Here is a 10,416-nt window from a genome sequence, read left to right as displayed (position 1 = left end):
CATATTCTCTGTACGCACTGGCACATAATGGATTGAGAAAACGGCTGAAGAAACCAGGCATGAAAGACAATTGCCCTTCTCATGCTTTAATCCCATACCCTGTGCTCCATTTAGGGTGGACGTCCATCCAGTCCTTGCCATTCCCACAAGCAGAGCAGGTGAGATTCATACTTAATTCAGCCTCATCTCCACAGAACCTTTATCAGGCAACAGAGATCCTACCATCAGGCCGTGAGATACTACTATTTAGTTCTTAATTACATAAAAATGAAATCACGTAAGAAAAAGGAAAACAACGCAAATACATGAAAGCCATTTACTCCTGGTAGTTTCTTCAGGGTCCCAGGTGCTGGGGTTCATAATGTTCCCTGATCAGAGAACCAAGGCAGGGAGAATAGGGGCCAGGGTGTCAGAATAGTCTTGATGGCCTTAGCCAACAGCAACAGCTTTTAAAAAAACTTTTTTCCCATAATTTGGTCTCAGATCTTCATGTTTTCTTCATGTAAATGAAGGGACTCAGTCAATCAGGATTCTAGAATTATTATAGTATCTATGTAAGCTGACAACTGTTCCAAAAATCCCTTCACAAACCCACAGAGGGCAGGATGGGTGGGCTTGTACACAGGTGGGAATGTAAATGATTTCATGATTTAATTATGCTTTACAGAATCCCCCAGCACCCAACTGTTACATCTCACTTGTTAGCAGAAGTGCTAGGGGCAAAACCAAGAGGCTGGTAGAACAGTAGGAAGGCTGGGCATGAGAATCGTAACAGGAAAACACCCCATAAGGAAAGAGGCTTCTGACTCGGTCCTCTTTTCTAGCAGGGTCTGGCACCTGGCACCGTTTTGGCACTGGGGAAGGGAGCAGCCTGACAAGGTCCACATGCTGCAGCCTCGAGGTTTCCCCCCATCAAACACTTCGCCCATCTCTCCCCAGGATCGAAGGAAAGTGCATGGTGAAGGAGTGGACCAGTGAGAGATTTCTACAGTCATCCTGTGAGTGTGTGGCTGAGCCGTCAGGATGCAAATCTCCTGCCTGGAGTTCCGGGCTGTGTGCTTTTAAGAGTTGAACCCAGTTAGGACAGAATCCTAGAGGCTGGTCCCTTGCCAAACCTAAAGGGCTGTCCTGGGCAACTTTACACTCGAGGCTGTTAAGCAGTCTTTAGGATATGCAGCAGCCTATTTTGGGTGAAACAGAATGGCCACGACCTCTTAAGTCTTTTAAATCTCCTACTTCATACCCATGAGGTAGAGGCAGGAGCCTCCAGTCAAGGAGATGCTTCCACCCAAGTTGTACTTTGGGCAAAAACTTTCTTCCAGGTATAGAAGAAGGTTGACAGGTTCTGCCCAGGGGGATTTGATTCAGCTGTGGGAAGAGGTGACCTAGGTCTTCAGGGAGACGCCCCGGAAAAGGTCTTCCCGAGCAGACGAGAGGGCTTCTCCTCGCCCATCCCAGGGAAGGGCTGAATGCACATCTCCTCCCATGGGAACCGGGCTAGGAGGTCTTTTCTGAGTGGGTCCTCTGATGCCTGATTAGGTGATAGCCCCTGCTGAAGCTTTTTCCACAGGTAGGGCACGTGAAGGGTTTCTCGCCAGTGTGTGTTCTCTGATGCCGGACAAGGTGGTCCCTCCGACTGAAACTTTTCCCACATTCGTTGCACCGGCAGGGCCTCACCGAGGCATGTCCCCTGAGGTGCTTGGCAAACGCGGCACTGTGGTTGAAGCACCGCCCACACTCGCTACAGAGGTAGAGCTCCTCGGCCGCGTGGGTCTTCCGGTGCGCCAGGTACCGCCTGTGGTCACTGAAGTCCTCTCCACACTCTCCACACAGGTAGGGTTTGCCTCCAAGGTGGATTCTTTGGTGTGTTGTCAGCACAGATTTCTGGCTGAAGCTCTTGCCACAAATAGTACAAAAGAAGGGTTTCTCCCCTGTGTGTGTCCTCTGGTGCCGGACAAGGTCCGAAGTCCAGCGGAAGCGTTTTCCACAATCGTCACATCTAAAGGGTTTCTCAACCGGTGGAGTTCTCTCAGCCTGGACCAGAGGGGAGGTCTCATCCAAATTCTTCTGGTTTAGGGGAAATTTATAAGAAGTGCCCATTTTGTGAACCTTCTGGTGCCTGGCAAGATGTGAGCTCCGCGTGTAACTTTTTCCACACTCCATACATTTATATGGTTTCTCTCCTGTGTGAGTTCTCAGGTGTCTAACGAGGTGGGAGTTACAAGTGAAACTTTTTCCACATACGGGACAGTCATGGTGTCTCCCTAACAGGGGGTAGATAGGCATGGTTTCCTGAAGATTCGATAAACTATTGACTTGAGAGATATTTGTACCAAATTGTCTTTCGTTAAGTCTACCTGGATCATCCTCAAAGACTATTTCCCAGTCTGGAGTCTGGTGGATTTCTGGGTCTCCCAAAATAGATGTGTGTAGATCCTCCAAACTTACATCTTCTTGCTCAAGGTACTCTTCTTCATCTTCGCTCCTGTCTCCTGTAGAGAGGGTGAGAGGTGAAAAGGGGAAATTATACAGGTAATGGTGCCTTCTACACAATGACAGGATTGTTAAACAGTCTTGGGAAGGCAAGACCATATAGAGAGAAGCCCACATTTCATAAGGTAGAGGCTGGGAAAGAAGGAAATAACTAGTCAACTGAATTCTGTCGTGTGCCAGGCACTTTCTGATAGGTTATCTTGTGCTGTCAACAAGCCTTAGTAGGGACAAAGATTATCACCCTCATTTCAGAAATGTGGAGACTGAGGACCAGGAGTTTAAGTGACCTGCTTAGTAAATGACAAGAGCTGCACTTCCAAAGTTCCGGTTTCGCCACTTGGCACGACATATCCCTCACACGAATGATGGGAGGGGAAAGAGGAGGGTGCAGACAGAAGAATCTGGCATTCAGAGGAGGATAGGGGTAATGGCCAACAGGTTGGAAGAACCAATGAGAGGGGCACCCCAGAGTGGGAGAGGGGATTGCCAGCTCTGTGAGGGGAGATTCCTTTTGTTGTTCCTCACCTGTGTAGGTAAAACTCAGGATTTCTGGCTCTTGAGGCTCTTGAGGCTCTGGGATATCTGGGACCAAAGGCTCTTCCTCTCTAACGTGGGAGATCTCATCTAGTCTGGGGATTGGAAATGCTGCTCAAGAGAGGGAAAGCGGGACATTATGATTGGTTCAGTAATTCCCTGCACTAAGAGCAGACCTCTTCTGCTGGGTAGGCTGGAGAACAAAGGTACAGCCTGGTCAGTGGACCAAAGCTGGTCTTTTTAGCTTGATCACCTCTCACCAAATCCTGCACAGTCCTTGCCCTTCATCTGCACCTCAATGGTCGTACGACTGCTAATGCTCTCTCTTTCCCCATATTCGAGTAAGCAGATCATCTTCTATAGATGGTTTCAAAACTCAAAGCTGCCTCAGATAGGCTAAAGCTGTCATATTATCATTTTCTTTTCTCTTTAGAAGTTTCCAACCACTTTCTAAGCATCTTCTCTTCCCCTCAACTTGGAAGATACCTTCTTCCTTAGCTAATCCTTCAATCTCATTGGTGGGGGAGGCGTAAGAGAAAAGTGGTGCATACAGTCTAAGGTCTAAGACTCCCCCCCCACATACCCTCCTCCCTGTAATTTCCAACAGGAGAAAGACCTCTGTGCTCAGAACACTCTAGAAACACTTGAAATTCCTTACACAAAGAGACCACAATTCCGCAGTCTTCTTCCAAGACATATTCTCCATAGAACTCTTTCTGTGTTGGATCCATATCGCTCCACTGGTCCTGGGAGAAGCACACAGCCACGTCCTTGAAAGTTACCAATCCCTGAAATGACACAGGCTTTGGTGAAAACAGGATGCTTCATGGAGCCTCCTATTTCTATCCTGGGGTGAAGCTTACGCCAGGAGACAAAAGGGACTCTGGCAGGACTCTGGGCTCCCTTTCAGAAAATCTGTTTCACCCTCGACTGCTGCTCCCTGACTTCCTACTTTTGCAAGGGCCCTCCCCTGTGCCCTCAAGTCCCCCTGCTTTCTTTCAGGGCCAGCCTCTGCTCTTCTTTCAGAGCACAGTGGTGGAAATACAAGAAAAGTCTTCAAAGTCATCATTAACTCTGTCTTTGAGGCTTTCATGCCACCTACATTTCTGCAAGGATTCAACTCTTCTAGAAAGCTTTCCCTAACTGACCTTCTCTGGGCACCCCCATCACTCATGCAGTCGACACGGCACGCGCAGGGCCCCTTCCTGCAACTAGGGTACAATGTAAAACCACAGATGAAAGCTACAGCTTTTGTCTCTAGCCTCACCGTGCAGCCACAGTGAAAGCTTCGTGTGGACCACAGCCTGACTGAACGTGGTCCTTGGAAGGGGACGACACACAAGTTCAGAAATCATTCCTGCGGCACAGCTGCCATTCTTACAAGTGACGATCAAGGTTACCCCCGAAGAGAAGGGAAACAAGCCCTCAGTCAGCGACTCACTCAAGTTGTGCTGGAGTGCTCCAAAATAATCGCATTCGGTCAGCCCCTGTCTCTGGGTAGCGCGGCAAATAAAAAGGCTCTGGAGCCTGACGATCTGACTGCGACAACTATCATTCACCTCATCACATGCGGCTCCTCCCGCCGCAGACACGTCTAGAACTGAGGACTTAAACTGACAAGAAGAATGGGAACTGGCGCCCTGCCCGACCTGAGGGTGTGGGGTATGGGGCGTGAGGCGTGAGGTCTGAGCCAGTGCCTGTGGCGTCTTCAGGTTCTCTGTGGCACATAGGGAAACTAGAGCACACCTGTGAAAGAGCAGTAAGAAGGGCAACCATGTCTGGGTTTCCAGAGCTCCTCTCTTCAGGAAGGCCTGGGGCCTGGGACACTGGAACCTCTGAGAAGAAAAGAAGGCAGCGATCAGCTACATGTAAGGCCCCCCCATATGTGGCAAACAGCTCTCATCATCTTTGGTAGGAATCCAGAAACGGGCCTAAGGGCAGCTCAGGTCACCCCAATGTCACCATCAGGAGCACTAGTGGAGGGCCAAGAGAACCACCAAGAATACTGCCATTTCAACATGGCTGTTTCTGGGGGACTGGCTAGTACGGTCTCCTGGCAATGCCCCGGATTCTGGGATTGATTCCCACGATGCTCCACCTCGCCTCCTGAGGAGTGGGGAGACATCGTCCTCCCCGCACTCTGCCCGTCACAATGCCCCCTTCCTGCTGAGGCTTCCCACCGCTCTGCTGCAGGGGCTGGAACTCCAATTCATGGCACAGGCTTGGCTCCTCTGGCAGCCCCAGCTCCGGGCTCTGTGTGGTCTCCTCCTGGGACTCCTCAGGAGTTGAGGTCGGCGCGACATGCTGCAGCTCACTAGGCGATTCAGGCTCTGCTCCTGGGTGCACTGTCTCCTCTGACAGGACTTCCTGCCCATGAACGTGGACAGTCACCTGGGAAGAATTCCAATTTCCAGTCAGCATGGCGTCCAGGGGAAAGTCTCGGTTGTCATCGGGGCTTATTTGAGAAGCTGCCAACAGAAAAAAGTCCCAGAGGGTCCTAGAGGAAGAGGGGACACTCTGGTTCCACTGGGGCACGCGAGAGCTGTTGAAGGAAGGTTATCCTCACCAGGACGAGGCAGGGACATTCGGACACTGTACGGCTTGCTCACTTTCCTCAAGACTGCCCCTGTCACCCAGGGCTCCGAGGTGCCCATCCTGCCCATCTCCACCTCTCCCACCTGCAAGCTCCCCTTGCTGTTTGTTTCCCTATGTTATTGTCCTGGGAAGCCAGGGGGCCCCTGGGACAGAGAGGATAGGAGAACCTCTGAGGAAGTCACAAAACTGGCTTCCCCAGGAAATGGAGGTTTGGCATCCACAGAAAGGAAAACCAAAACCACATGACCCTTGGGTGCTGAGGTCTCTAAAAAGGTCCCTAGGCATGGGTTTCAAAAACCAGAAAGTCACACTCACACACACACACACCACACCTCTGCCCCTTATCATAGGTGCAACCCACACACAGAGCCAATTAAAGAGTAAATTATGGGGGCCCTGTAGGCCCTTCCCCCCCAAATCCATCTTTCCAGCAAAAGTCCCCCTCCACATCACACAGATCAGGACTCCCCCTCCTCACCCACCGCCTTGGTCTCCTGGGTTGTTTCTGCAAACCCTCCACCAGCGTCACAGCCTCCTCGCCACTCTCTGGCCGCTGGCCCCGCACCCAGCTCTGCAGCTCTCCAGGCAGGACAGTGAGGAACTGCTCCAGCACCAGCAGCTCTAAGATCTGCTCCTTCGTCCGCCTTTCGGGCCTCAGCCACTGATGGCAAAGTTCTCGCAGCCGAACGAGGGCCTCTCGAGGGCTCGCTGCTTCCTGGTAGCGAAAGCGCCGGAAGTTCTGGTGTGAGGTCTCAAGCACAGGGTCATCTCTCTGTAAGACAGACTCTGGCCTACAGGTGAAATCATCTTCCAATTTCACCATCAGGATTCCCTCTTCTTCCCAGAGATCCTGGTCCTCCGGCTCCAAGGCTGTAGCCATTGTTTGGCTCTGGGGGTGGGGAGGGGTCTCACACCATCCAGAGCTCACAGTGTCATTACCCCCCAGTCTCAGCCTGGGCACCTCAAGGAGTTTCTCCCAAGAGACCTGGGGCAGAGAAGTAGAGACAGACAACCGTGTAAGCATGAGATCACACACAGGGACAACGGTTCCAAGTTCGAGCTTAACCCCACACACATAACACCTCCTCAAACCATTAAATCCCCAGCTCCCCATCTCCACAACCATCAGCCCTAACTAGATTTGGCTAAAATAGGATCATCTACGCCCGAAGGTATGTTCTCTTACCCCTTTTCCTAGGCCAGGTTCACACCCCACAGAGAAATAGCAAAAGACACTGCATTTCTACTTCATGAAACCTGTGAGCCGGCGAGGACAAAGGACGCTGTTAACGAACTGCTAGACCAGGTGTACTGGCCAGTGTCTGTGTTACACACATTTACATACACACTAGAACGTACAGTCTGAGAAGACACCTATCAGCCACGCTGAAATAGACGGGGAAGCCTTCACAAAGGTTCATTTCGCACGGGTTCACTCACTATGGATTCCTCTGTGCAGTGGGCACTCTCAGAGATCTCATCTGAGAGGGAGGGGCCGACTGTGTGAAGCAAAAGTGAGGAAAGCCACTTGCCCAGTGGCTGGCATGGGCAAGTGCCAGACATCTGATCAAGACATCTTAAGGAGAAGACCCCCAGACCCTCAAACCCAGGTGTTCAGAACTAAATTCGTCATGCCCCCCCAAATCTACCCCTCTTGCTGGGACCCTGTCTTGGCTGAGATCATCACTTGCTAAGTAACCATTCAACACTGTGATTTTTAGACCTCCACTTGGACTCTTCCCCAATGCTTACAGCTCATTACACCAGTTCTCCCTCTTAAGCCTCTCAGATCGGTTTCCTCCTCTTCTTTCCCACAGACTGACTGGGTTTGGGCCCTGGGCTCTCTCCTGGACTCCGGCCAGAACTTTCCAACTGGGACCCCTGCAGTGCTGGACCAGGAGTAAAGTGCAGCATAATTACGGCGGAGCTTTTGCAAAACAAGTAACACACGTCGCTCTTCTGGATACTTTGATTTAGTTGACTTAGGTAACCTTAACTTTAGAAATGCCACATGAAGTTCTGATGTACATCATGGCTGAGAAAACACCTAGGGTGCATAAGGTAAGGAGTGAGGGCCCTGGCCTCAGATGGCCAGGGTTTAAATCTGGGCTCTACCGTTTACTAGGTGTGAGGCCACAGCTCAGTTCCTATGTTCCTTATGCCTATTTCCACTTATGGCTTGGAGGGAAGAGTGACATCCATCTAATAGTGTGACAACGAGGGTCCAATGTATCACAGCTATGAAGGGCTTAGAAGAGTGAAGGCACCCCAGTTAGCTATTATCTTTCTAAATAATAGTCCCAACTGCACAGCTCACATTTGAAAATACTTGTTAGTAAGATCAGCTCTAAAATCATTGGCACGGCACGTGGAGCTCTTCATCATCTGGTTTTTCAAGCCTCATATCCTACCCTTTTCTGTGTCTCAACAACTATAAAGGGTGCATTGCTCATCTCCTGAAACGGTGGAGGGGGGGGGGTGGGTTCTTCAGGTCACCATGCCTGCAGGAAGGCTGTTCCCTCCGGTGATGCACGGTGTGCTCCCCTCATCTTCATTCCCGTGACTTACACTTGAGGTTATCTACCAGTTCTTGTCTGCATAACTCCAAATGCCTCCAAATGTGAGCTACCTGCCTCCACACTGGTTACCTTCAAGTTATCATGGACAGGATCTCAAGAGTGACCCGCACTCTTGACAAATGTGGTCATGTCCCTTCCCTATTTAAGATCCTTAATCATTCTCTCGTCTTGTGACATACAAACTTCTAAGCATTATATATTAGGCTTTCACCTTGTTATTCCTTTCCCCCTCCTCGGTCCTTTCAAACACAGACACACAGACAGTGCGTGAATGTGAAGCATGCAAAAGCCTTAAGCTTCTTGGCTTTAGAACATGTTATTCCTTCTGATTCTTTATCCTTCATTAGGTTAAGCTTTGCTTATGAGACAGCTCATACTTCCTGGGTTCTGAAAGGTCTTCTTTGATCCCATTCCCCTTTCCCTGAAAATAGCTGGAAGCCACTGTGCTTCTCCAGCAACCTGGGTACAGCTCTATCACACTAGCGGTGGTATCATACGGCCACTGTTTATCCTGCCAATGTCACTCCTTGAAGTTAGGGACTGTTCTCCATCAATCGCCAACACATGTGATGAAGTGCTCAGTAAGTGAATTTAAAGGAATAAACCTCCACTTTAAAATTTTCTTCCTACTTTTTGTCAGGAAGAACCCACCTTTCCCTCCACTGTTTCTCCTCTTCTTTATTCATCTAGTTAATTCTACCTTCTAAATGTCTTTCAAATTCATCCATCTCCTCTCCACTGTCACTCTCCTGGTTGAGCCATTTTGAACCACTGAAAAGTATTAATAGGACCTTTCTAAACAGGACCCTCCCCTTCACCACACTGACATAACAGGCACTTGTACGCTGAATGAACGACTTGCTTCAAGTTTTACTAGTGTTCCCGGTCCTGCCCCATCCAGACCACTCTCCACATGCGACCTGAGGGATTCTTCATTTTCTAGTCTTTTTGGGCTTCATTACAATGGTCTCAGTTAAGAATCCACTGTCAAGAGCTGGGTCTAACGTGCTGTTGCCCATCAAATGGAGTTTAATTTCAATGACCTTATTATTTACTATCTCAATCTCAATAGCTTTTCATGCATTCATGCTCTTATTTCTCATCCATGATCCTCAAACATCCACTATAGATTTTCATAGCCTGTTCTAGGTAGTCCTATAATTTCTACATCATTTTGTGGTTAATTTTCCTACCAACTGAATCTGCTGTCTACCTCGTGGTGGTCGGTTTTCTATGGGGTTTGTGGTTTTTAAAATTGTATGCCCATCTTCAGTTAGATGGTTTTCTTTGGAAGTCCTGAGGGAAGATGGAATTGATGGGGTCTTTGGTTTAATGAAGGGATCTCTATTATCTTCAAAGCCCAAGAATCCATGCCCAGGGAAGCCGAGTAAGAAGCTCTCCTTGTTTCCACATGGCACTAGTTACAAGAGATGGTCTGCTATGGATTCTACCAAGTCTGCATGGCCAGAAGTGTTCCTGCTCTCAGAGGGCTGTACTCTCCACCAAGAAAAAGGAATGGAACAGCGCCACATAAAACCTACTGTTTTTAAATGCTCCTCAGAAATCACGAATTGACGTTTCCATTGCTTGCTTTGGATTTACTTCGGCAGCTTAGGAATCGATGAAGGCAAACAGGTCAGCAACAGCAGGATGATGGGAGGAAGAGAAGCCACTGGTGGGGCAAGGGATGAGAAGGCATGGAAGGCAGGTGGTGCCGTGGAAAGATGTGTGTCCCGGCCCCACGTCATCAAGTGACCTGAGCAGCTCGAAGGGTTTTATAAGATAACGTACACAAGAGCACTTGTAATGGGGAGAACCCGCTGCATGTAACTGCTCTCCTAACTCCCAGAATTAGCTGAACTCTGGGAGCTTATGAACTAAAATATGCTGTGCAAATGTCAAGTGTCATTATCAGAAACAGAAAACGGACCCTATTTTATTCTGCAATTTGTGGAATATGTTACACTGCCAAGTTGGCATTGCAATTTATTGCCCTTGCTTTTCTAATACCTTCCCTCAAAGTCTGTCCTTGGAAGGTTCCGCAATGACCTATAAAAAGCGAACAGGATTGGGGCGCCTGGGTGGCTTAGTCGGTTAAGCGTCCGACTTTCGCTTAGGTCATGATCTCGCGGTTCGTGGGTTCGAGCCCCGCGTCGGGCTCTGTGCTGACTGCCAGCTCAGAGCCTGGAGCCTGTTTCAGTCTGTGACTCCCTCT

General features: G+C 49.4%; 1 protein-coding gene across 2 annotated transcripts in view; it reads right to left on the bottom strand.

Moving 5' to 3' along the window:
* Positions 1-302: 302 nt before the first annotated feature.
* Positions 303-10,416, bottom strand: part of ZNF202 (zinc finger protein 202) — a 16,560-nt gene continuing 6,446 nt past the window's right edge. The window contains exons 1-7 of one of the 2 annotated variants that reach the window (XM_039225233.1): positions 9,743-10,215; positions 6,101-6,607; positions 5,208-5,418; positions 4,774-4,862; positions 3,686-3,815; positions 3,019-3,138; positions 303-2,492 (exon numbers count right to left, since the gene is read on the bottom strand). In XM_039225233.1, coding sequence (XP_039081164.1) covers positions 1,498-2,492; positions 3,019-3,138; positions 3,686-3,815; positions 4,774-4,862; positions 5,208-5,418; positions 6,101-6,502 — 1,947 coding nt within the window. In that variant the 5' untranslated portion in view covers positions 6,503-6,607; positions 9,743-10,215 and the 3' untranslated portion in view covers positions 303-1,497. Of the gene's footprint in view, positions 2,493-3,018; positions 3,139-3,685; positions 3,816-4,773; positions 4,863-5,207; positions 5,419-6,100; positions 6,608-9,742; positions 10,216-10,416 lie in introns of those variants that run through there. The other variant, XM_039225232.1, reaches the window with a different exon arrangement.

Source organism: Hyaena hyaena, unplaced genomic scaffold (genome assembly GCF_003009895.1).
Source record: "Hyaena hyaena isolate Hyena2069 unplaced genomic scaffold, ASM300989v1 scaffold_1986, whole genome shotgun sequence".
Lineage (NCBI taxonomy): Eukaryota > Metazoa > Chordata > Mammalia > Carnivora > Hyaenidae > Hyaena > Hyaena hyaena.
Note: the sequence above shows the minus strand (reverse complement) of the source record. Positions and strands in the feature narration are given on the sequence as shown.